Below are 27,775 nucleotides of genomic sequence, written 5' to 3' on the forward strand. Positions count from 1 at the left end.
CGGGGGGGTCAGTGTTTATTAACACATATTTGATAATGATCTTAAAGCAACGCACAGAGTTATAAATAATGATTGCCCTGCCGGTACTAAATTTCTAACACATGTTTCTGAGAAGCGAGCTGTAACACTGTATTTTCACTTGTTTTTGTCGTCCAGAACATTTCAGAACAGATTTAAGTGGAAGAATTAATTTTACTGCATTTTTTAAAAATAATAAGACAATTAAAATTTACATACAACATTGAACACTTCAAGGTACATGGAATGATCATTTCAAGGCCAGAGTAGGGGTATTTTATCAATATTCTTTTTTTTTAAGTTCATTTATCTATTTGTACTTTATTTGAGACTCATATGCTATAAACATGGATTACTAAAATTTCAAATACATTTGTACATTAAATTATCACGAAAAGCTATCACACTCTTATTTCAGCTGATACTTTGGAAGTTAATTAACAAATTTTTGAATCTTATTATTTTAAGAATGAAAACAAATCGTGAATATGTGCAGTTTAAATGTTTTCTGACAGGATAACATTTTTATTTCTCTTAAATTACTGCAACATAATAGTGAATATTTACACTTCAACTTCCGTTCCTTAAATGAACTGCCTTTCGGCAATTGCGTTCATCAATCGATGAACGCAACATCTTCGGATATGTTCGGATCGTAATTCATTGCATAACAATATACATGAAAGCTATTGATCTTGTTATTGGTTGTATTGTGTCTGCAGGTCCCGTAAAATATTTTTATAAGAGTAAGTTTATTATATTTTAAATATATTGGTACCAGAAGTGTTTTAATTTTACGTTTTAAAGTGATTTCAAGTGGTTGATCTTTTCCCGCGTTATTGTGACGTTATTTGAAAAAAATGTTTCCGGTTATAGTCGGGTCGTTCTATTTACAGAATGGGTAAGAACGGATTACTGAAAGGTTTTCTTAAATGAAATGAAGTATTTTTTAACAATTCTTGAATGAAATAATGAACTATTGGTGTAAATATAAGGAATGAATTGCGGGGTTGATGTCATTATCGGGGATATGAACGCGGACTTTCGGACTCCACACACATTGACCAACCCAATTGCGTTCATACCCCGATAATGACATCAACCCCGCAATTCATTCCTTAAATAAGAGTTGTAATAAATATTGATATTGATATCTTACGTGAATAAAATTAGCGTCATCATTGTGTCTAATGTTCTTTTCAACACAACCTAATGGCATTTTATTAAAAAAAGTCAATTTTATCAATTACCATAGAAATGCGTCCAAAAATACCACAGGCACAGGTGCAAATTTGCATACTTGGCATAAAAACGCAACATATCGTAATGCTTAGATAACATAACTGTTTCATAATGTACTTCATACGGACATACAATACTACGCATTTCAAAATGAAGGTCAAAAATCAAAATCATTTGAATGTAAAAATGCAAATATGATATCAATATCGACAGCGCTGTTTTGATGAAATATTCGTTTTGTTTGAAGTCATAACATAAACACAATCACAAAACAGCTAATACATATATTTCATCTCTTTTCCCATATTAAAAGTCAAGTCAGCCATACAGTGTCCCTACTTAAGCGCATCCAGTGCTTAACAACCTACATATGAAATGTTTTTATGAGTCTCATGTAAGCCCATTCAGCCAGAAGTATGACCTTTTAAGTCCATTTTGTGTTTTTCCAACCTAATACACAAAAATGAATGTTAATATTCTAGTACCAAACAACCCAATAAACATCTTTCTCCAGGTCGAAGCAGTATTTAGAAAGCAAATCTGTGTTTCTATAAGTCCACTAAATTCCTCAAACCCCATTAGGACACAATTTCAAATTGTGTATTGTAGACAAAAAAGGTCTCCAGCGGCCCTCGGCATCCTTATTGTGGTCACAGACAAGCCGACTTATGATCAAACAAGCCCCAGACGGGCTCTAAAAAGTCAAGCCAGAGCTCATTCAACCTCATTATGGCTACCATCAACCCCTATCTGCCTTACAGTCACCACAGACAGACTGTTCTTAAGTCCACTGTGTGTCCAATAAACAATTTGTGCCAAACAAATAATAAAGGGGCTCTATAAAGCTCTATATATAAAATGCTAAATTGACAATAGTTATGTAATACTAGTACTTGAGACCATTTACTGTAAAGAATTCAAGTCAATGAAGTGCCCTGTAAATCTAAATTCTGCTGCAATGAAGTTTATCTAGTGTCAAACATACCACAGTAAGGCTCTTTTACATCCAACTCAGTTCAAAATAATCACAAATGCAGCTACATTTAAGTCTATCTGGTGTCAAGCAAACACCAATGCAGCATAACAACCGGTATTCTTAACTACAGAAGGCTTCTACACGAATCCATCCAGGGTCTGACGATTCCTTTTGTGGATACAGTCAAGCATATTCATAGATAAACAAACTTCAGAGGGTCTAAACGTAAGCTAGTCCAGTTCTCTTTTTTTTCATTATGCCTACAATAAAGCACATTAAGAGCCAAACAAACGCATGTGTAGCTCTGCTCTTGGTAAGCCTACTTAGTGCTACATTGACCACATTTTGGCAACCACAATGCCCATTTAAACCCAAACAAGCTCATGTGCAGCTGTCATTAAGCATTTTCAGTGCCTAATACACCATATCAGTAAGATTTTTTTTTATAGCAAAGCCTACTTTGTTCAGACGGTTGCTGTGACCTTGGAATAGATAGGTAGGGTTTTAATGGCGACACTTCCTCATACTATGCTGGTCACTTCTGCCAAACATTTTGTTTTTCAAATCCGACCATCAAAATATGGACTTGACAAAAACGAGACAGACTGACGGACACATACTTAGTTTAAAAGGTTGCTGTGACCTTGATCTTGAAGTTAGTGGCGCGGATCTTGAGCGCGACACAACCTCATGCTATGGTGGTCTTTTCTGACAAAACATCAGGACGTGAATGGGAAATATATAAAATCGACAAAAACGGGAAGGAGGGAACGACTGCATGTACCTCCTTTTCAATGACGTGTTTAGGCTCAAGACTTTTGTAATAGACCACAAAAATTTAACTGAGTTCATGTGGAGTTGAAATCCATACTCGAAAGTACCAAATTTCAATGTGTGTCGGCGAGTTGGATGGATTGACGGGCAGGCGTGAGAGTGAGTGAGCGAGTGCCATGCTATCATTCATATGTTTGTTTCTTATTATCACATAAAAGGCATCATCGCTCACAACCATTCAGCACCATTAGTGCTTTGATTATACATGCACTTCATTCATGAAAATTCAATGCTAACATACTGAAATTGGTCAATACAAGAAACATCTGGGAATACACACAGTTAATAGCCCAGCAGGATGACATGCTAAGTGTTGATTATTGACTGGTTCAATTTCATGGACTGATAAGGCCTTTTCTCAAAATAAGGAGTTTGGGAGGCAATTTCCCTGGACTGTACGATTTAACAGGGCATTTCGCTGTTGCTCACTGTATTTTTCCAAGATAGTAATTTTGTTGGTTAACTCACCAAATAAAGTGCCATTTACATTTCAAAGCAAAGTTCTTGTTCAAACAAAGCACTAGTTAAAGTTTCGTGAGTATTTTTTTGATACGGCACAGTGACATAAAATAAATGATAACGTGTTTTGAATTTCCCCCTAATAAATGACAAACGACATTGTCGTCTTTTTCAGATTGGAATTTTAATTTTACAAAGCGTCAACCATTGAATGTAGTGTCTCCATAATGTGTAATCTTTATATTCATTACCAGTCCTGAGCTTTACCAACATAAGTTCCGCAGATAAACAAATAAACAAGTATGAAATTAGGGGCGGTTCCAGGAGTCTTCGTTAGAGGGATGTAACCATTTGACTTGCGCCCCTCCGTCTGAAATGAAATCTATTTCGGTTAAAGTAATGGCAAGGGGGTTTGGGGGTACCCCCCCCCCCCAATGCACCAGTCAACTGTAACCACGTCACCCCCTAGGTCCGGGGGTATACAGGGGATAGCCGGGGAAATAGGCCGTGTTTTTACCTTTCAGGTGGCCCCGCAGTGCCGACTGAATGCGGTGGTTTTGTCTTCACATTAAATAGAGCGGGGAATGGGCCTTACCTAGGGTCCCTGGGGTGCGGGGGCATTTGGCGGGGATTTTACCATCTGTTCCTCCCCGCAAGGCGGGGATTTTAGCCGGGGTTGGCTGGACCGAAAGTCAAAGTCCACGCTATTCCCCGGACCTGGGGGGCCGTGGTCACAATTGACTAGTGCATAAGAAAATAAGAACATGTTAACAATTACTCGTCCGAAATGGTGTATTTTGGGGCGTATTTTATAAAATGAAAGTGTCCTTTATTGAAATAATAAGAGTCACGCTAGTGAATACATGTATGAGCATTGAACGATTAAGTCATTGTAAATTTATAAATTGCAGAACAAAATTCACTAATTTGTCAGTGCCGAGTGGAGTAAAGTCTACAGTTAATGGAACTTTTGGTAATATTAGAATATCAGTTTTCATGCTTTAACTGCTCCGGAGCTCTATTGAACGAATGACTATGGAATGTGGTATTAAACAGGTTATCACGTTCAAGTGGTTAATTGTTAAAGTGACACTCCTATTCAAAATCAATACATACACATGCATAACAAACATCAATTTTGAGTGATAAACCTTTAACTACTTACTAAATAATGCATTTATGGAAATATTAATGACTGATAACAAGATTGTAACCGTGTATTTAATAGCAGAAACCGCAAACAATATTAAATGGTTGGTGAGTGCTCAAGATTCACTGTGATCTACTATTGTCTCATAAGGTAGAAAAATCGTGTTTTCTGCACCTTTCTTTCTAATTTGACTCGGTATCCATCATATGAACCATTGTTTTTGACATTGATTCATCATTTGTTATATCAAACAATTGTATTTATTGTGGTAAATCTTTTTCGGGATCAAGAGAGCATCTTTTAGTGCCAATATTTTTTAATTAAAAAAACAAGCTTTTGCACTGTCATGCATTCCTTCTTTAACAATGAACACCTAAATTGAATGACATTTTATCATGATAGTCGCATTTAGATCGACATTATCATAAACCATAAGCCGAATCATGCTATGCGGTCTTGTGGTAATATGAGTCGAGATTGATAAAAAATCTGCATGTTTGAGCCTGGCCCGATTTCTCGCCCAATCTTTAGTTCAACAGGTACAAGCAAATAAGTTCATTCATTTTATTGCGGTATAATTTGTTTAAAATTTTCATTTTTAACGAATACTTTTAAAGTGACACTCTTATTCAAAATTAATGCATACACATGCATAATAAACATCAATTTTGAGTGATAAACCTTTTACTTCTTACTAAATAATGCATTAATGGAAATATGAATGACTGATAACAAGATTGTAACCGTGTATTTAATAGCAGGAAACGCAAAATATTAAATGATTGGTGAATGCTAAGATTGACTGTGGCCTACTATAGTCTCATAAATAGAAATACCGTGTTTTATGCTCATTTCTTTTAAATTAAACTCGGAATCCGTTATAAGAAGCATTGTTTTCCACATTTATTCATCCATTTTGGAATATTAAAACAATATTACTAACTATTGTTAACCTTATATGGGAGTAAGAGTGCATCTTTAAAACAAATAATATGTACATTATGTTAAAGGTAATTACGTTAAAATGCGGTTTGTTTTGCGAAAATCAAGTTTAAACAAGTAATGATTGCGCCAATAGAAATACTGAGATACTTTAACCTGTTATGCATATGATACTTTTGAAATTGGGGGCATAAGTTTACTGATTGTCAGGAATGATGTATGTAGGCATTTATAAAGTGTGTGTTTCGGTATAATATAGCTATGGCGATAATGTATATAGTAATACATCGTCCTAGATGTATTAAAAGATTCCCAATTTGCAATAAATGGAAACAAATCATCTTGCGCAATATTCTACAATATTTAACAATCTAGCTATCATGACTGGCAAGCGAAGACATGTAGCAGTGTTCCGATTGGCTATGAACTCAACTCAACTTAAAACACGTTTATTTTATATGCTTATGGTACTCCAGCAAAGAAACTCTTGGAATAAAATTAATGGTATTCTTTTAAAGAACGCGGCTATGCTAAGTGTGATATAAATATAGGGACATTCAGTTATTTCAATCTTAGATACTGTCATTTTCAAAACTCTACCTTATAACTGATTAATCAATCCAACAATTCTGTGGTACCAGTAACTTTAATTTTGCGCGTTGTGAAAACGGATTTATCTTCCCGGGAGTGCAAAGTTCAAAACGTTCTATTTCATGTGTTTTTAAACTCAGCGCTTTGTATGCACTTTTTGATTGGTCTAAAATCTACGTAAAAACTTAACTGAAGATAAGAGATTTAAAAGCGAGTATCACATTCCGTCGTCGTTGTTACCTATCCTGTCGTGGTTGATACCCATTCAGTCGCAGTTGTTACTCCTCTGCTGGTAGTTGCTTCCAATACAATCGCTTTACCGTTAAATATAATTCTTTTTATCGCCGTTTTTTCTCCTCCCTACAACGTAGTTACCGCTCCCGCGGTCTTTGTTGCCCCTCCCGTCGTCGTTGTTGCCCCTCCCGTCGCCATTGTAGCGACTCCCGTCGTCTTTGTTGCCCCTCCCGTCGTCATTGTTCACCCTCCCGTCGTCTTTGATGCCACTTCGGCCATCATTGTTGCCCCTCCCGTTGTCTTTCTTGCCACTTACGCCGTCATTTTTGCCCCTCCGTCGCAATTGTTGCCACTGCAGTCGTCGGTGTTGCCCCTCCGCTGTCATTGTTGCCACTCCTGGCGTCGTTGTTTCCCCTCCTCTGCCATTTTAACATCTCACGTCGTCGTTGCCGCGTATCCGTCGCCGTTGTAACCTCTCCCACCGTCGTTGCTGTCACTCCCGTAGTTATTCTTATCACTTCCGTCGTCGTTGTTGCCACTCCCGTTGCCATTATAGCCCCCCCCCCCGTCGTCATTGTAGCCACCCCCGTCGTCATTGTTGAAACTCCCGCCGTCATTGTTGCCCCTACGCCGTCATTGTTACCAATCTCGTCGTCGTTGTTGCACCTCCTTTCGTCGTTGTTGCCCCTCCGCCGTCATTATTACCTCTCCTATCGCCTTTGGTGCCCCCCCCCCATCGTCGTTGTAGCCACTCCCGTCGTCAGTGTTGGCCCTCCTCTTGCCGTTGTTGCCCCTCCGCCATCTTGTTGCCCCTCAGATGTCATTGTTGCTCCTCCTGTCGCAATTGTTGTCCATCCCGTCGTCATTGCTGCCCCTTAGACGTCATTCTTTGCCCTCATGTCGTCGTTGTTGTCCCTCCTGCCGTCATTGTTGCCCCTCAGACGTCACTGTTGGCCCTCCTGTCGTCGTTGTTGTCACTCCCGCCGTCATTGTTGCCTCACATACGTCATTGTTGGCCCTCCTGTCGTCGTTGTTGTCCCTCCCGCCGTCATTGTTGCCCCTCAGACGTCATTGTTGACCCTCCTGTCGTCGTTGTTGTCCCTCCCGCCGTCATTGTTGTCTCACAGACGTCAATGTTGGCCCTCCTGTCGTCGTTGTTGTCCCTCCCGCCGTCATTGTTGCCCCTCAGACGTCATTGTTGGCCCTCCTGTCGTCGTTGTTGTCCCTCCCGCCGTCATTGTTGCCTCACAGACGTCATTGTTGGCCCTCCTGTCGCCATTGTAGCCCCTCCCGTCGTCATTGTTGCCTCTCAGACGTCATTGCTGGCCCTCCTGTCGCCGTTTAGCCCCTCCGCCGTCATTGTTGCCTCCCGTCGCCGTTGGTGCTCCTCCCGTCGCCATTGTAGACATGTCTCCTTTGGTCTCTCTTAGCGGTAGACCATTGATAAACATTTTCGGAAATAAGGACGAAAAAGTCGGTTTCTATGAAGATATATTAAGATTAAGAAATGTATTCAACTTCATTGACAAACAATGGCGAACAGTACTACTCGGTAACTTAGCGACACATTCTTTTTAATTTTGTCGAATCCCGTTGGCTCGAACTCACAGGGACCGGCCAAATACCCCGAGCCTCATAAAATTCGAGCCGAGCGAGATTGCTTACATTCAGTTAATAGAAATCGGTCCTTTATATCTAGTTCGAACCCCCGTGGAGATCGAGCCAAGAGAGTTCGAGCCAACGATGTTCGACTGTATCTAAAATAGTACAGTCTTCATGCTGTAACTTATAACACAATTGAATTTGTTATAATATATACTTCAAGCCTTAATATTCTTGAAATCGAACTCATTCATCAAGTACAAATGATATGATGTTTTCACCTGGCGTTCCACTGAAAAAAGGTTATATGCATCATGTTTTGTTTTCCCGTAAATGGTTGTATATGAACAACTAATGATAATAAATAATATTCAAGTGTAATAATTTCCATACACGTACAATTATAAGTTTATGGGATAAAACTTAAAACATACCCGAACATGTATGAGTTTATTGAATAAACATTACTACATACTAATACATTTACAAGTAAATGGGATATACGTTACAACATACACGTACATTTAGGAGTATGTGGGGCAAACGTTACAACATACACGTACAATTAGGAGTATGTGGGACAAACGTTACAACATATACGTGCATTTAGGAGCATGTGGGGCAAACGTTACAACATATACGTACATTTAGGAGTATGTGGGGCAAACGTTGCAACATATACGTGCATTTAGGAGTATGTGGGGCAAACGTTACAACATTCACGTGCATTTAGGAGTATGTGGGGCAAACGTTACAACATTCACGTGCATTTAGGAGTATGTGGGGTAAACGTTACAACATACACGTACAATTAGGAGTATGTGGGGCAAACGTTACAACATATACGTGCATTTAGGAGTATGTGGGGCAAACGTTGCAACATATACGTGCATTTAGGAGTATGTGGGGCAAACGTTACAACATTCACGTGCATTTAGGAGTATGTGGGGCAAACGTTACAACATACACGTACAATTAGGAGTATGTGGGGCAAACGTTACAACATATACGTACATTTAGGAGTATGTGGGGCAAACGTTACAACATATATGTACATTTAGGAGTATGTGGGGCAAACGTTACAACATATACGTACATTTAGGAGTATGTGGGGCAAACGTTGCAACATATACGTACATTTAGGAGTATGTGGGGCAAACGTTGCAACATATACGTGCATTTAGGAGTATGTGGGGCAAACGTTGCAACATATACGTGCATTTAGGTGTATTTGGGGGCAAACGTTGCAGCATACACGTGCATTTAGGAGTATGTGGGGCAAACGTTGCAACATACACGTGCATTTAGGAGTATGTGGGGCAAACGTTGCAACATACACGTGCATTTAGGAGTATGTTGGGCAAACGTTACAACATACACGTGCATTTAGGAGTATGTTGGGCAAACGTTACAACATACACGTGCATTTAGGAGTATGTTGGGCAAACGTTACAACATACACGTGCATTTAGGAGTATGTGGGGCAAACGTTACAACATATACGTGCATTTAGGAGTATGTGGGGCAAACGTTACAACATACACGTGCATTTAGGAGTATGTGGGGCAAACGTTACAACATATACGTGCATTTAGGAGTATGTGGGGCAAACGTTACAACATATACGTGCATTTAGGAGTATGTGGGGCAAACGTTACAGCAAAAACGTACATTTAGGAATATGTGGGGCAAACGTTACAACATATACGTGCATTTAGGAGTATGTGGGGCAAACGTTGCAACATACACGTGCATTTAGGAGTATGTGGGGCAAACGTTACAACATATACGTGCATTTAGGAGTATGTGGGGCAAACGTTGCAACATACACGTACATTTAGGAGTATGTGGGGCAAACGTTACAACATATACGTGCATTTAGGAGTATGTGGGGCAAACGTTGCAACATACACGTGCATTTAGGAGTATGTGGGGCAAACGTTGCAACATACACGTGCATTTAGGAGTATGTGGGGCAAACGTTACAACATATACGTACATTTAGGAGTATGTGGGGCAAACGTTACAACATACACGTACATTTAGGAGTATGTTGGGCAAACATTACAACATACACGTACATGTACGAGTATATGTACACGTACATATCCGAGCTTATTAGATAAACATTACAACATACACGTACGAACATGTATGGGTATATTGGATATTTTAACAACATGCACGTATATGTACGATTATATTGGATAAACATTACAGCATAAACACATGACTCAACTACGACGTTCAATACATCGACAAAACAGGAACGCATCGAAAAACAACTTCCAAAACACAAATTAAGATTCGTACACATCAATTCAAAATAAGTGTGTTATATTAAATAACCTTTTCTCAAGTCATCTAAATAATAGTATACTACATATGACATGAAAAGGCGTAACATGTTTACCAGTAGATCTATGGATACACGAATATGTTTTATTAGAAAGCGAAACGTAACGTCCTGCCATTCCAATACTTCTGTATAAAATGTTATGATAATCAGGACACTTTGTTTATTTTCAAACGAATTGAAACTGGAACGGCTCGTATTTCCCGTCAGTCTCGTTGCTTAGGGCTCTCGTAAGATGCACGTGATCAATATCCGTTTCGTCGGACAACATCGTCCTCCACGTTCCTGACAAATAATCGTTGGAGTGGATAGTTCCACCTGGTATATATAGAGTGTGCCTAACTGGGATTTTGAATCCAGTGATATGCATCTCATCGTCATCCGTGAACTTTGCAAGTATGAATGTTCCTGAATTTGCGACCAAGGGACAATCCAGATGTGAAAAGTCGTGTTTTTCTATCCCTGCGCCACCATTTGTAGCTGCTACGTACTTCTCCAAATATCCGTTTTCGTATGTGAAATCCTGGATACCATGTCGATATAGTAGGGAAACTTTTTCCTGTTGTTTATCAGCGAAACTACAGCCATAGTACCGGATAAGTTCATTTGTCGCAGTATCCGTGACAATCTTTCCATCAAAATCCTTAGGAAAAATTGCTTTTCCAGACTTTCCAGGAACTGAGCTAGAAACCCATTTCACTCCTTTTATAACGGTATGCGTTGGAATCAGCGGTGGAAGGTCGCTGAAACATGCAAGATCGACTAGATTGTATTGCCCTGGAAGGATATCAGCCACCATTCCATGGCCACCTGTCATGACCACAGTACCGGTTGCTGCTGCACGGCGAAACGTTGCATAATTGTTCCATCTCTCTCGAATGTAAGAAGCTAATTCCCCAGCTTCTGCATCGTCATAGGCTTGTTTTAGATGATCTCGGAAAACATCGGATGTTTCATCTTTCTTTATAGCTTCTCCTATGACCGGCATCAAAAGGTCAGATGCTCCATTTTGTAGGAGCTGCTGAAATTCCGTGAATGAGATTTCATCTGAATTTGATTTGGTTGCTTCGGAAAACATCGTAATTAGTTTCGTCACTCTGATTGATCTTTTTTTGTCCCATATGTACTCTGTGAATTCCCGGAAACTTAGAGTTCCAGAGCCATCTCTATCTGCCTCCATGAAAGCCCTTCTCATGGCGTTGACGCACTCTGCAGAGCTGGCTTCACCCATGATGTGTTTGGAAAAATATAACTGGAACTCGTCGAACGATATATATCCATTGTTGTCTTTGTCGACACTTTTATAAACCATATTTGTTTCTTGTTCTGACATTTGAAGGCCAATACTTTGAAGAAATGCAGCAAACTCTTCTCTGTCTATCAATCCATTTCCGTCTTTGTCCATCTTCATAAAAACAGCTTTTATTTTCTCCGTGCTTGCTTTAATAAAATTTTCTGCCTTCACCGTTTCCTGTTTCTCTTCGTCGTCACCGGTGCGAACCTGTTTCCCCTTTTCGTCTGAAATTATCACTTTGGGGGCTGTAGATGGGCTATTTTCACCTTTCTGGATCTGAACATGCTCGTGTTTCTTGTCAAGACTCCGTCGCTCATTTAATAACCGTTGCATAGGTGTCGTTTTTTCTCTGCAACACAAAACGGCATCTTCAAGGGCCGACAACCATGCCAATCTTTCTTCAGCACTACCAACAGCAATTTCCAAATCAATTTCAGGTTCATTTGATACAATGAATCGTCCTTTCAGTTTGCGAAACAGACTATTGTAATCTTCCAGAGCGAGTACTTTTGTGTTCTCTCTTATCAACAGGGTTCCTTTCGTTTGACTTGACTTTGGCGAAGAACTTTCTTCCTTGCAGTAAATAATTTTATTTGGTGTAAGGATGCACCATCTGTGAACCCAGTTGGTCCAGTTGGCATTCTTTCTGGAGCGTTTGTATGCCCACCCGGACTTCATTACTTCTGTGACAATACTAGTGTACAGAGTAGTCATGCTCTTCTGCATTTTGTCCTGGGATGTCTCATGCAGAACCCTTTCTTCGATCATATTAACGAGATATTGAAAGGAAGCTCCCTCGGTATCGAAGAGTTCGCAGCATTTCCACATCTTACCAATTGTTGTGAACAATTTTTCCATGAACCAGTTCCCCTCTCGCTGACCGATGACTGGTGGGTACGAATTTTCGTCTATCAGACGGTTTGATATCATCCAAAGTTTTCGAATTACTTCTTTATTTAGAGTAGTTTTGTAGTATGGCTGGCAAAGATCCCAACATTTTCTTTCTATTTCATCATAAACAATGTGCAGTGGATATTCCTTATCCCTTAGATGACTTTCAACGTATCGCTTGAAAGATGTGAAATTGACGACATCCGAACTTTCAAAAACTTTTTGGAATGTTCTGTCGGAATAATGAACTGATCCCAGATTTGCTAAGGCTAAAACGAGTTCTTTGACGGCATGCTTTGGTATGTCTCCACTGTTGTTATGAAGACCCTTTGCAAAAGCAGTTTGCCATACACAGGTCAGCTGTTCCCCAGGCATAGCGATGTTTCTGTTACAACAGTAAAATCATCGACTTCATGATGGTTTTGAAAAACAATTTGCGAAAAGCATAACTATATATAAACGAATCAAAAACATGCTAACACCATTTAGTTAGAGTTAAATGTATTACAAATATCAAACCTATTGGATATGGTTTTGTATAAAAAGAAAAAAAAAAGATGCGGTTTTGTATCTTAAAAAGAACGTTTTGTTTTTATTCGTAAATAACGTACCTCAACGACACTCTGCCCACTATCAGTGCGTCAGTTATACAAACAACCTATTCCTTCAATTCCACCTCAACCGAGCTATGAATCTGTAAAACAAAGCATAATTAGAGAAACCGCAATGTGACATAGCAGGTTTTCAAATAGGGCAAAATATATGGGTAATTAAAGATATGGGTGACTTTGATTATAAACGCAGCAATTTTGCTCTATATTGTAATCGTAGCCACTCCAAATTCAGCCCCAGTACACATCTGCATGAGCATGTTACATATCTTGACTCGGTCATTATATTTAAAAAAATGACATTAACCTAGACCCCACATACCCCAAATACAATCCCAATGTACGTCTCCGCTAAAGCTTGCTACATACGAGGTGTCAATCATATACATCACTCATAATTAACGTTATTGAGCGCAATTAATGTTTACTGTGACCTTGACCTTGAACCCAAATGCCATCCCAATTAGTGTCTCTACATTAGCTTGCTACATGAAACGAATTATATTTATGCATCGATCCTAACTAAAGGTTTTGACCCCACATACCCTAAAAGAAATTACAAGGTTCACTTCTGTGGGATGCAAAAGATACGCATGCCTTACAGTGATCACTAATTCTCATAAAATAGGATTACATCAATGTTGTACCCTTTAGTTTTACTTTAAGCTTACTCTTATTTAATAACTTATTTTTTGGCTGAGTGTACGATATTTTAAAATGTTAATTCATTGATATTCGGAATCTATGGAACAAATTCATGTTGCAGAGTACAAAAAGGAGTTCATGAATATGTGCGATTAAGGAAATAAATATAGTGTTCATAGTGTACATAGCCGACTGTGTATTTCTTTTGATCCTTTTTTACATAACCCCAAAAAGCTGACACTCCAAAGAAAAGATAATTGATTACTAAATTACCTTAATTGATATTACTTATTAATCAGTATGATGATTTCTTTTCATAAGGCAAATCTTCAACTAAAGGTTATCAATAAATGTTTTGAATAAATGCATGCTTTATGCCTTTTAAATTGCTTGCCATGTTAACAGGGACGGATCCAGGATTTTGGCGTTAGGGGGAGCGAATCTCCATGTGACAGTTCGCTAACCATGGAGTTTTCAATCGAACCACGTCGGACAGTTTTTTTTCGAAATAATCTCAGTTTACAATGTCAGAATGTTTAGGATTGACCGTTTTGACAACTTTTTATTTTTTGTCTTGAAATCAGCATTTTTTGTGTTAATATGTGGAAACCAGTAAAATAAAACTGCTGACAAAGGATCAGATCGTATTTTTTTGAACAATTGAGATCTGATCTATTGTGAGTTATCTTATATTACTGCATTGAAAGCATTGATGCCAAATCAGCTGATTCTGAGACAATATATTAAAAACATGTCACAACTGTCAATCTGTGAGAGTGCAGCTTTAACTAGATCGTGTTCTAATTCAATTACAAAATACATCTCACTTGGTGCTGTCTAACCTTTTTCATGCAAAACAGTCTCCTGTCTCACACTTAACATAATTTACTGGCAGACAAGAACTTTGTAGTCGTCACCGCAATTTTAATTTTAAGAAACACCTCACTCCCCTCATTCGTAATCATTAAAATATTACTTCATGGGATTATGTCATCTTACTATTATACATTCGACATAATCAAAAATGATAGTTAAAACAATAAATATAATTATATAATCATTAATTCCATTTAAACTTTTGTAAAAAATCTTCGGCATAATGTGTCTATCAAAGCGACTGATACTCTTTATCACAATGTTTTAGTATAGGTGGTATGCAATATGTAACTTCAGTCAAGCTTATGATCATACATGATTTACTTCATTCACTCTATTAGTCAGTAATAAAAACAAGCAATCCGAGTAGCTACAAAGGTAAGACCAATATAGAATACCTACCCTGGTTTGACTATCCCATTTATCGCATTTAGCTATTTGGTCTCCTTTTATGATGGTTTACAAATATTAGAATGGAGGGTTTACTTTTCAATATGCGATAAGTTGAAAGCTAAAGCATGCCCTTTCGAAAGTATGTATTCTAAAAAACACATTCGATTCTTATCTTTTTTTAATTTGAACAGTTTAACAAATATGAACCGCTTAAATTTAATGTGTCCCAACAATTTTACACTGAATTGAATGAGAGAACTTCTGGAATATAAGTTGCTCTTAATTTATTGTCTCTGATGTCTTAATTAAAGCTGCACTCGCACAGATACACCATTTTTATTTTAGTTTTTTATTTTTTGTCGTGGAAAGAGCAGATATTTGCGTGAATATCTGCAAACCAGTGATAAAAGATTGCAGACAAAAAATCAGATCGTTGATTTTCACATTTCCGTTCGAAATTAATGTTTTATGGCTTAAACCGATACTAACGGTTTCAGAAAAATGCATAAAACATCATTTTTTGAACTTAAATATAAAAAACTGCGATCTATTTTTTGATCAACAGTCTTATATGACTGGTTTCCATGGATTTTCGCACAAACTGGCTCGTTCCAAGACAAACAATAAAAAAGTTGTCAAGACGTTCAATCTGTGAGAGTGCAGCTTTAAGCGAAAATATAAATAAAAATAAATATGCAACTACAAGTCACTGGTTACAGCTTGATCAATATGATATAAGTGTTCTTTTTTTTTCAACGCCAACTGATTATTATTATTTCATTTTTCAAATGGTACTTTAATTTTTTTTTGGTCGTACATAATTATACATTTACAGCGTAACAACAAATTTACTCAGGGGCAGATGTTGCTCATATGAACGCCGTATAAAGATATCTAAATATCGTTCAAATTCAAAAGATTTAAACATCTTGCATATCTAAAACCGAATTATAACCAACATTTCTATACAGTCAAACCCCGTTGGCTCGAACTCGCTTGGCTCGAATTCCTCGTTGGCTCGAACGAGATGTAAAGAACCGATTTCTTTATACTGAACGTAATCACTCCGCTTGGCTCGATATTTCCGAGGCTCGAGGTATTTTCGCCGGTCCCTGGAAGCTCGAGCCAACGGGGTTCGACTGTACCAGTATTGCTTAAAGGCTCGGTTTCACTAAGTTTTATTTTTGTTTTTAGAAAAGAAAAAAAAACTATGATAAAGTCTCAGATAATGTTTGATAAAACCGTGAGGTTCCCACGACGCTTTATTAAAAGAAAATGGATGAACATACCAAGGGAATCACTAACTCGACCACTGACTATTTGCTAATGAAGTAGATAAGTAGGCTGAGCATAGTGCTTTGCAAACAGTTTCTGGGCAGTTGCCAGACTTATTTTGAGGATTTAGACTGAAGTTATGACAAGAGGAATACTGAACATTTTAAAAAGACATGTCGCATGAAGAAAATTAAGCTCCTGTTTCTAAAATAAATGTGATGCAAGCATTTCGAATGAAAGATTTCAATGTTGTTTTATTAGTGAAAAATCAGCGATTAAATTTGTCAGTACTAATTGTCCTATTACCGCCCTTCTTTAGTTGAATATAATTTAGTACTCAATGGAAATATTTTATGAAAATAACAGTGTAAGTATGATTATTTTGTTTAAGAAGTATTTAAACCAATATAGTATATAAAGCAACAAATAATGCACTAGTTAATTGTAACCACGCCCCCCCAAGGTCCGGAGAATAGCGGGGACTTTGACTTTCGGTCCAGCCAACCCCGCTAAAATCCCAGCCCTGCGGGGACGAACATGTGGTAAAATCCCCGCAAAATGCCCCCGCACCCCAGGGACCCTAAGTAAGGCCCAGTCCCCGCTATTTTTAAATCGAAGAAAAAAACAACGCATTCACCCGGCACTGCGGGGCCACCTGAAAGGTAAAAACACGGCCCATTTCCCCGGCTATCCCTGGTATACACCCGGACCTTGGGGGGGGGGGCGTGGTTACAATTGAGTGGTGTATAAAGCAACAAATAACTCTTGTCATTTATATAAATAAGTCACGTGATATGCAAAAAAAACATAATGATGATGTGAGAGCTAAATGTATGTTATTGCGTTGCAGATCCGTGTTGAGGTGGTAACACACTTGACTGTCAATCCAGTGGTCGCTGGTTCGATTCCCCGTCGTTACACTAATACTTATCGTCTTCCGGGAGGGACGTTAAATGAGGTACCCGTGTGACAGTGCTATACCTACCATGACTAACAATCTATCGGACCACTCACCGAATGAACCGTACAAATAAACTCAATATATATACATTTTCTTTATCAAACTGGAAATTAACACATGTCAAAAAGGCTAATATAAGTTATTGGGATATACATAAACAAGTAAGTTTACATTACTAAAACATCGACATACTTTAAAGGCCTAGTTTAAGCCTTCCATAAGTGACCTTCCTAAAATTCTTTGTATGGTACACAACTTCTGTGTATTGATCTTAAACTTCATTGCATTGCGCTGTTTATCAGATCTAAGTGGCCTGCTGTGAAGGTTTTATTATAGAAATGAACAAAATATATTGTAGATTAGTTTTTCTGTTGACTTTTTCAAATAACATTAATATTATTATTACATGCTTTAGAATATGAAAACTAGTAATGTTAGCCCATGTTAATAGCCCATAAATATGATTTAATCATGATTCTTCACAATTTGGATATAACAATGAATACGGTATTTACCTATTTAAAACCTTATAACTCTTACTTGGTTAATATTTCTTTCCAATTGGCTAAATTAATTTATACAGTACATTAGCCATGCATTTTTTTATGTTTTAGTAAGACAATGAGATTATCTGCTCTAAATGTTTCAACCCTTAATGGCCTAGCTTGTACACAGGAAATTGACCCATGTGGTCACACCAGAACAGAACAGAACAGAACAGAACAGAACAGAACAGAGAATTCATTGTTAACTTGAACATGTACAGTTCATCGTTATTACAATAGCATAACACATGGCATGGCAATAATTGATAAATACGAGAGTGCATATACATATATAAATATATCAATGGTTTTAACATGTTAAAAGCAATATAGTTAAACATTATTATTCAAAGCGTTATATCGTAGCTTAAAAGTATGCTTGCAATACAAATCTAGTTTTCGTAGACATGCAGTATTTTCAGAGTTTAATAATTGAATAAATTTAAACATACATGGTTTTGCATAGTAACATTTATTTATGCATTTTTTCCTAATATCATTATATTGCGGACAAATCAAAACAAAGAGGTATTCATCTTTAATATCATTATGAACACATAAAACACATTTGCGTTGATTTCTTTCAATATTATTATATCTGCCTCTTTCAACATTTAACATATGAGAGGACAATCTTAACCTAGCAATACTATTCATAAGTCTATAGCTATACAATTTATCTATATACGATGACATATGAATAGTAGATTTTTGTTTTCTGTGAACTTAATGAGTCTATATCATTTTTCCAATGCCCAATAAATGAGTTGATTAATCTTCTAAAAATAGGAATGAAACAATCACACTAATGCAATAAAGAGGAGGTGCACAGCAGGGTGTTAACATGCCAAACATTCCTTTAACTAACACCTAAGCATATCTATTACATCATGCATATCTATTACATCATGCATATCAACAGATCAAGATAACGGTACTATTGCCTTCCATAATATGGCGCAGATAACCCCCGGCACTCCAATGGCTATGGTCAATAGTATAGCCTCTCCCCAACAGTGCATGCAAACTCCGCAGATGTATCAACAGATTCCACTGACGCCGCACGCTCAAGGAAATACACAATTTCTTCCGTACAATGGTACCCCCCTACAACACCAACAACAACAACAGCAGCAGCAGCAGCAGCAGCAATAACAACAACAAGGTAGTCAAGGCAATCAGGGTCAAAAGTATGTTTCAAATGCTGACATTGTTCAATTAATCACTACAAAGTTTGATGAAATGAATGGAAGGTTAGCCAAATTAGAGACGCTAGAGCAGAAAGTTAATGAAGTTGACAATAAATTGAACAAACTATGGTATGACTTAGATTCGCGAGTTCAGAAAAGGACCGACACAGTAGCGTCGCTAGAACGAAAAGTGGATGTTAATGATTTCAACATATACGCCGCTCAGAAAGAAATTATTCAGCTTAAGACGGATAACAGCAAATTAAAAGAGTCTTTAACCGACATTCAAGCCAAAGGAATGATAAACAATATAATTGTGGGCGGCATAGCAGAGAGAGAGAGTCAAGGCAACCCTGAAACGACAGAAGATACCGAATCCGCTGTCCAGGAATTCTTCAAGAAAGACATGAACATTCCAAATGAGATAGTTCAAACGATGCAATTTGAGAGAATCCGACGATTTGGTGAGCGAAGGCACGGAAAACCCAGAAACATTTGCGTTGTCTTTCAGAATACAAAAGATAAAGACACGGTAAAGTCTCACCGGAAGAATCTAGACACAAAGAAAACCGGGCTCTTTATTCACGATCAACACCCCCCTGAGGTAATTGCTCAAAGAAAGAGGCTTGTGCCTATAATACTGAAAGCAAGAAATGACGAGAAAGAGGCTTACATAAAATACAATAAGTTGTTCGTCGATGGTAGGCTCTAAACGAAGGGGAAATACGGTACTGCTGAGTAAGATCCACAGGAGGGCAATGTTAAAATCGACATATGGGACTGTAATGGACTAACAAATGATAAACTAGAAAACAACGAATTTTGTGAGATATTATCAGAATACGATATTATATGTCTATTAGAATCTTGGACAAATAAAGATAGCAACGTAGACATTGAGGGCTATAAAACACTAATTTTTTATAAAAAGTTTCAGCACAGAAGAGCGCGCAGAAATAGTGGCGGGGTTGTTCTATATTATAAGGCGAGTATAGAAAAGGGTGTTCAAATTGTAGAAAATCATTTCGACACATTAATTTGGTTAAGACTTGACAGCGGTTATTTTGAGACTGACGAGGACATTTACATAGGATTTGTATACATATGGGGCGAAAGTTCACCAGCTTATAACGTAGTGAATTGAAGTGTTAGAAACTGATATAACAAAATTTAAACAACTTGGAAAAGTATATGTAGGCGGCGATGTCAACGGTCGAGTGGGTCTTAAAAAGGATTTCATAGATTTTGATGCACTAAATCCAGACTTAGATAACTCGAATTATACACCGGATGTCCACGAAGTTCGCGTTTCCATGGATACTACTGTCAACAATCACGGTCATCAACTAATAGACTTATGCATTGGAACTGAACTCCGTATTTGTAATGGACGAATACCAAATACAGACCGGTATACATTTTGTGGACATATGGGAAACTCGGTTATAGACTACCTTTTGTGCTCATGTAATGACCGTTTAATCTTAAGATCAATGAGGATCAGTGACTTCACCGTTTTCTCGGATCATGCCATAATTGAATTTAGTCTTAATGTACGGGAGATTAAAACTGAGGAGTATATTTGCAGTGAAACAAAGCGAATACAATGGGATGGTAACAGACGAACCGAATACAGAAGGAATCTTATTACAATATTGACATATTTTAATAATATTTTCCGTAATGTACAGAACACGGAGCAAACAACTATTGACAATGTTGCCACACAATTCACTAACCTAATTAATGATGTAGCAAGCCCGTTATTTAAAACATGTTCTCGGAGAGTAAATATTCACCAAGTACGTGGTACAACTTCAGTCATTAAAACAAAAGATTGGTTTGATGCCGAATGCTATACAGCTAAACACGAGTACAACGTAGCGTTAAATACGTTTAACGGAGAAAGAAATGACGTTAACAGAGTAAATTTACTCGAGAAAAAACGGCTTTGTAAACTGTTGATAAAGCGTAAAAATAAACGTTACAAATCTGAAAAAATGAAACAAATTGAAGCCCTGAAAACAAAGAAACCGAAAGAGTTCTGGAAGTATTTTTGTAAGAATAAATCATCTAAAGGACAATCATTGAGAGTAAATGAATTTCACGACTATTTCAAAAACTTGGTCGACGAAATAAACATTGTAACCGATGACGAGAGGATGGAAGGAATTATCGTTCCTGTCTTCAAAAAGGGCGACGACGCGGTGACTAACAACTACAGGGGAATAACTCTTATGACCTGTTGAGCAAAAATATATTCCTCATTAATAAATAAACGACTGAATAGTTGGTGTGAGAAATACAACAAAGTAACGGATGCACAGTTCGGTTTCCTTAAGGGTTTTTCAACCACTGACGCCATATTCTGTTTAAAATCCTTAATTGATACGAGGCTAAATAACGGACTTCGTCTGTATTGCGCATGCGTGGACATGGATAAATGTTTTGACAGCGTGAACAGAAATGCTCTGTGGTTAAAGATGTCTAAAATAGGAATAAATAGTAAAATGCTTAGAACTGTGAGATCTATGTATGCTTTTGTTAGAACTTAAGTTAAACAATGCAATCAATATTCAGATTTTATCGAAATATCGGTCGGTTTAAAGCAAGGTGATATTTGTTCTCTTCTTTTTTGGTCCATCTTTATAGAAGACCTGGAACTATATTTACAGTCAAACATTGATAGTGGAATTACAATTGAGGAAATCAGTCTTATTTTAATGTTGTATGCTGACGATACGGTGGTTTTAGCCGAAACAGTAGAAGACATGCAGCGCAGCTTGGACAATCTTAAGGCATACTGTGATAGATGAGGACTAAGAGTAAATGTTGATAAAACAAATATTATTGTGTTTAGACGTCGCGGTCGTTTAAGAAATGATGAACACTGGATGTATGGTGTCACTTCTCTAGAGATTGACGTTAATTATTTAGGAACGATTTTTAACTGTTATGGGTCATTCAATTCAAATGTACATCTATTGTGTGGAAAGACCTTAAAGGCATTAAACGTGCTGTTGTTCAATTTAAAAGAGTTTAGTTTTACAGCGAAGACAAAATGCCAATTGTTTGATGCGTTTGTAGTGTCTATACTCAACTATTCATCAGAAGTTTGGGGATTTACAAAATCCAAAGAAATTGAGCGTATACATTTGCGTTTCTGTAAACAAATTTTAGGTGTTAAATTGTCTGCAAGTAATGCTGCTATCTATGGTGAACTGGGAAGACGCCCGCTATTCATAAATAGATATTATAGGATAATAAAGTACTGGTTTAAGTTGCTGTGTTCAGAGAATTGCATAATGAAAACATTATATGTATGTTCCTTGAATGATTTACTTAATAACAAAAATAACTGGTTGTCAAATGTGAAAAACTTGTTGTATATATATGGTTTTGGTGAGGTGTGGGAACAGCCATATTTAGTTGATAAAGATATATTTTTACTAAGCTTTAAACAAAGATTATATGATTGTTATATGCAAAACTGGAGAGATGATATAATGAAAAATTCAGTATTAAATGTGTATAAGGAAATTAAGGTTAGCTTTGAATACGAAATTTATCTTAATAGTACTATTCCCCACTATTTGTTAAAATTATTTACACAAATGAGAATATCATGTCACAGTCTAAGAATCGAAACTGGGCGATATGGAAGAAATCGCGTTGACAGAAATCAAAGATACTGTGAACTATGTGATACTGTGGACATAGAAGATGAGTATCACTTCTTGTGCATTTGTAATAAATATAAAGTTATGTGCAAGCGATATTTACCCAAATATTATATTGAAAGACCTAACATGATACCATTTTTAGAGCTGATAAACACAAGAAATGAGACACTAATTCTGAAAATAGTGACTTTCATAAATTGTGCGCGTAAAATACGAACTAATTTGTTAACTCAATGATGTGTTGTTGTTGTTTCGTTGATATTGCTTTTTTGTATCATATATGTTTCATAAAAATAAGAAATAAAATATATAATAAAAAATATTTGTTATCATTGATACAAGTATAATATTTCCTTTGATAATATGTTTTGATGCATGTTCTCCTTAGTAATAGTATATATTTGATATGTTTGTAATGTATTCTAAATGTAATATTAAATGGTATATTGACTATTGTATATATGTATGATCATGTTGATGGATGATGAACTGTATGTTTAAATCCAAATAAACTATTCTTCTTCTTTCTTCTTCTTCATATCTATCACATGATGCATATTTATTGTTATAGCTTGGTTATCTCTCGAGATCTCTATAGTTATACAGCTGGTTTACGACTTTAAGATTTGTTTTATTGACATTTGTAAACTGCTCCGATTGTTATTCAGATAGAGATATAGTTTAAGGTATATGAATGTAGAAAATATTTCCTATTTTAAGTTAATCTTTAAGGTACACAAGAGGTAATTACTTAGTTAATTTGGAGAACATACGCCAAAGAATAATGAAGCTTGTTACAGAAACTGCATGCCATATTTGTTATTACGCTGCCATATACATCGAATACATATTGCATACATCGAATCTTTTGGATTTTTACTACTAAATAGGGGCGCGCGTACCTAGGCATACTTCAGGTCGCCCGGCCGTACAAATACGTTTTGTTTCCCCTGATATGGCAAGTTAAAAAAAGTTAAAAGTTAAAGATAAAAAAAAAAAGATAAGTTAAAAAATTCATGTTTTATGCATTTTTCCTAAACCGTCCTAAACCGTCAGTAACGGTTTAACCCATAAAACATTTATTTTCGAACGAAAATATGCAAGTATGCGCTCTGATCTTTTGTCAGCAATCTTTTATCATTGGTTTACAGATATTTACGCAAAATTTGCCCTTTCCAAGACAAAAAAAAGAATAAAAAAAGTTGTTAAAACGGTAAATCTGTAAGAATGCAGCTTTAAATGTGAAAAAGTCATCAGATTACAGTTTAGTGTACATTGGCTGAATGTTGGTGTTCAAAATGAATGAAAACGATTCTTTCATTACTGAATTATTCAAATATTTACCTACGAATGAGGAAACCTCTCTGCTCCCGTACTAAATTATTTGTTTGGATCAAATTAAAGAAACAATTTTAAAGTTTGCAGTCGCACATTGAAACGTTGTTTAACTATAAAAGCTATAAAAGCTACGCCGTTGTAGTAACCAAATTTAAACTGTTGTTAAGTATAAAAATATATTAACAGTTGCTCACCAATGCCGGCTGGTACGCTAATTCATGGTTGTCTACAAGTATTCCCTCAATTATTTTCCATTTTTGTCAACGTATAATTGTTATACACGTCCTCCACAATGAACACCTAGTCTGTGAATAACGAATGCGCCCTTGAAGGTCGTTCGCATTGATCAATGATCTGTCATTTCTTGTTTAATTTGTAAGACGATATCCAGGATGTTTAAATCATTTAAAAACAGCTTAGATTCCTTGAATTGAAATCTGTTTTGTTTTATTCATAACTGGTATAATTTTGTAAGCGCATTATTTTTCGTATGATGTTATATTTGAGACATAATTGTTAATGTGATGCAGAGAGGGATTATCTCAAATCTTGAGGCGATTTTCAGATTTAAGTCATCTTTTAAAATGGCTATTTCTATATAAATATTTTCCATTAACTTACTTTTATGAAGTGAATTAGTTTTTAACCCGAAAAAACCTAGACAAGATTTGGGTAAATCGGCTTATACTGGCTGTAACTTGGCTTTGCATAGGAGGATTTTGAAAATGTTCACCACGATAAGAAAGAAAGTCCGATAACAAACAGTGAGCAACACTAAAGTGGTGAAGATTCATCGTGTCAGTTTACTACATTTCTACCAGGGTTAGGTTTGCCTTTTACTTTTATCTTTATTAAGGATTGTTGGGATAAGAGTGAGGTTTGTGCACATAAACGGGTTTAAACCCCCAGTAAATTTACATTTTACTGACCGTTCCAAGGCGGTACCTAACAATTCTTGATAAACATACCTATTTGTTTTATATATATATAGTATGTATGCACTGTGTTGTTTGTGGAGTTTTGGGCTGTTCTTCTATGTTTCTTGTTTGTGATTTTGTGTTCTATGTCTTTGGCGTTTGCACAGTGCCACTTAACGGGGTTAATGTTTAAACCTTTTGCTACCGAGCTTGTTTCTGTAGCTTTTTGCATAAATATTGCCATTATTTGATACTCAGGCTAAAATGCATGTTTGAAAGAAGCACCCTATCCTCTTTCGAATGGGATTTTGTTTTAATTTCTGGATTAAGTAGAGTCCCCTATATAGCTGCATCTTGATCCATACACCGCAATTTATTTTGCGCCGGGCATTTTCCATTACATTTTTGTTGTTTGAATAGCGCCATTGAATTCTTGGTTGTGTTTGGGAAAAGCAATTTTTGTAATAGTTTAAATTAGACAAACATTTTCGTAAGCGTATTTAAGATGGTTAGAGTTTTAAACGTCCTGAGGTCATCTCCGTCTCAGTTATTTATAAGAATCGCCATGTAATCTGAAGCTGCCTCTTGTAATAAAACTCTATTGTAGGACAAAAGCTTTTAATATTTCACCAGCGTATAGCGATATATTGAACATAAAAAACATGTCAATGAATTTTGTAATAACTAAAAGAAGACAAACATTTTCTCAAGCGTAAATGAGATGCTTTGAGTTTAAATGTCTTTAGGTCATTTCCCCCCATGGTGAATTATAAGAATCGCAATGTCATTTGAAGCTGTCTCTTCTATGAACAATGTTCTGTTGTGTAAAAGCTTCTATATATATATATAACTCATTTACGGTCGAAATCTAGGCCAAGGTTTCTTCAATACACTTCTCTTGTCATAGTGCGAAGTATTTACAGTGTGTGTTATTAGGATGCTTCATCCGCAGGAAAGAAAATGGCCCGACATTAAAACTTTTTATTAACAATAAAAAAATAAATCATGTCTCATTTATCAATTTTCAAAGGATTTTCATAAAAACAACAACAATACATATTTCAAACCAATTTTATAAATCAAGCAAATCAATAAAAAGAGCAATGTCATAACTGCATGACGTCTTTAGTAATCATGCGAGTGTGTACATGTCATTTGGCGGTTGAAGTTTAAAAAAACAATAAGTTAGCGTAACAGTCGCTTTCAATAGTGCGAATTCGCTCTGTGGCTGGTCGATTAGAGCATGGATTCTGATGGATGTGAACAAGGACATTACCTCCATGAATGAGAACACCAGAAAAAGTGGGATTTGATGTTGAATCAGTGACTGTAACGGTGTGTGAACTTGAGCATTGCTGGCGAACTGCCTTGAATGGGCATTTTGCAAGGAAGTAGACGGGGTATTTTCGCTGGAGTACAGGTGCTGGACATTTCCTTTTGTTGTTTTGGATTTATGTAGCTATATTTGTTTATAGATGCAATGTTTTTGTGTACCGATGTTTGCATAAATAATCTGGTTCACAGGAACATTGTAATCATTCAATTTCTGGCACTGTGATCAGGGAGGTGTTTCTTTGGATTAAGCCCAGCCTTCTTCACATTTCGTTTGATCGTGGAATTGAGTTTGTTGACACCGCTATGATTTCTTTTGAAACAACGTTTCTCATGTATGCTTATATTTTTTGACAGCGCGTATAAATACATTTATATGTGATGCGGTTACCTAATTTGCATAGTTATTACACTAATTATATATAAAAAATATTGCATGGGGTTATGTTATAAATAATGATACTATATTATATTTAGGGGCAGATCAAGGATTTAACATTAGAGTGAATAACCTTATCGGCGATCTCCCCTTTCACGAGAACCCGAACCCCCGCCTAAATAGGGTTTTTAAGTCCTCCTCGTTAGTTTTAGTATTAGTGCATTTTGGTGTTACAAATGCATGTTTTTTTTCATTCAGAACTCCTCGTCCATGAACCATCGAAAACAACCTCGGAGGTAAATGGAAGGGTTACAATGACAACAACTTTATATCTAACAACGCTGAAAGTAGATTGCGTAGTAATTTCAATTCGGAAGTTAAATTTAATGACTTTACCATTGGGAACCATAATTATTTACGGAATAATACACTTCAATGGCAATCAATTTAAACTTTGTATTCTTGCATACCGGACGTGTGTTTCCGGTCATGTGACCAGTGCTGGAAAAAACAGTCTTACATACCCCATGTAAGATGAGTCACGCGCAACAACGCGCCACTTCTTATTTCATTTAGGCCACATCAAATTAATTTTTAGTTCCTCGGATTTTTGCCGAAAAAAAATTGGAGCGAACGAGCGAAAAAATAAATAAATAAAAGTTTGTCAGTTTTCATAAAAACGGAAGCGAGCGAAGAGCGAAAAATATATATTTTCCTTATATTCAATATAAATAAGAAAGATTGTTCAAAATAATTGCCCTAAAACCCATCTTAATGCCATCTTGAACTGAACCTCTAATGGAAATTGGGAAAATGTCAGAAAACATACTATTTATTCATCCGTGTTTAGTACAAACATTATATGGATAAATCTAATTTCTTATATAATCAAAACGTACTTTAATATGACGATCATTCATAATAGTAAATAACCCTGCTTTTAGTAAAAAGTTTGAAACGACTTATATAAATCTATCTGAATCAGTTTAACATCATTATTATGCAACTTTATTTAGAGATAACTTAGGATTGATTTTGGAT

The 27,775-nt window shown here is 36.6% G+C and overlaps 1 protein-coding gene across 1 annotated transcript; it reads right to left on the minus strand.

Moving 5' to 3' along the window:
* Nucleotides 1-8,485: 8,485 nt before the first annotated feature.
* On the minus strand, nucleotides 8,486-24,435 carry LOC128220142 (uncharacterized). Its single transcript, XM_052928414.1, has 3 exons — nucleotides 24,301-24,435; nucleotides 13,201-13,283; nucleotides 8,486-12,974 (listed from the first exon to the last, which is right to left on the minus strand). The coding sequence occupies exon 3, from the start codon at nucleotides 12,962-12,964 to the stop codon at nucleotides 10,574-10,576; it is 2,391 nt and encodes a 796-aa protein (XP_052784374.1). The 5' UTR covers nucleotides 12,965-12,974; nucleotides 13,201-13,283; nucleotides 24,301-24,435; the 3' UTR covers nucleotides 8,486-10,573.
* Nucleotides 24,436-27,775: the final 3,340 nt, after the last annotated feature.

The sequence above is a fragment of the Mya arenaria genome, chromosome 15, assembly GCF_026914265.1.
Source record: "Mya arenaria isolate MELC-2E11 chromosome 15, ASM2691426v1".
NCBI lineage: Eukaryota > Metazoa > Mollusca > Bivalvia > Myida > Myidae > Mya > Mya arenaria.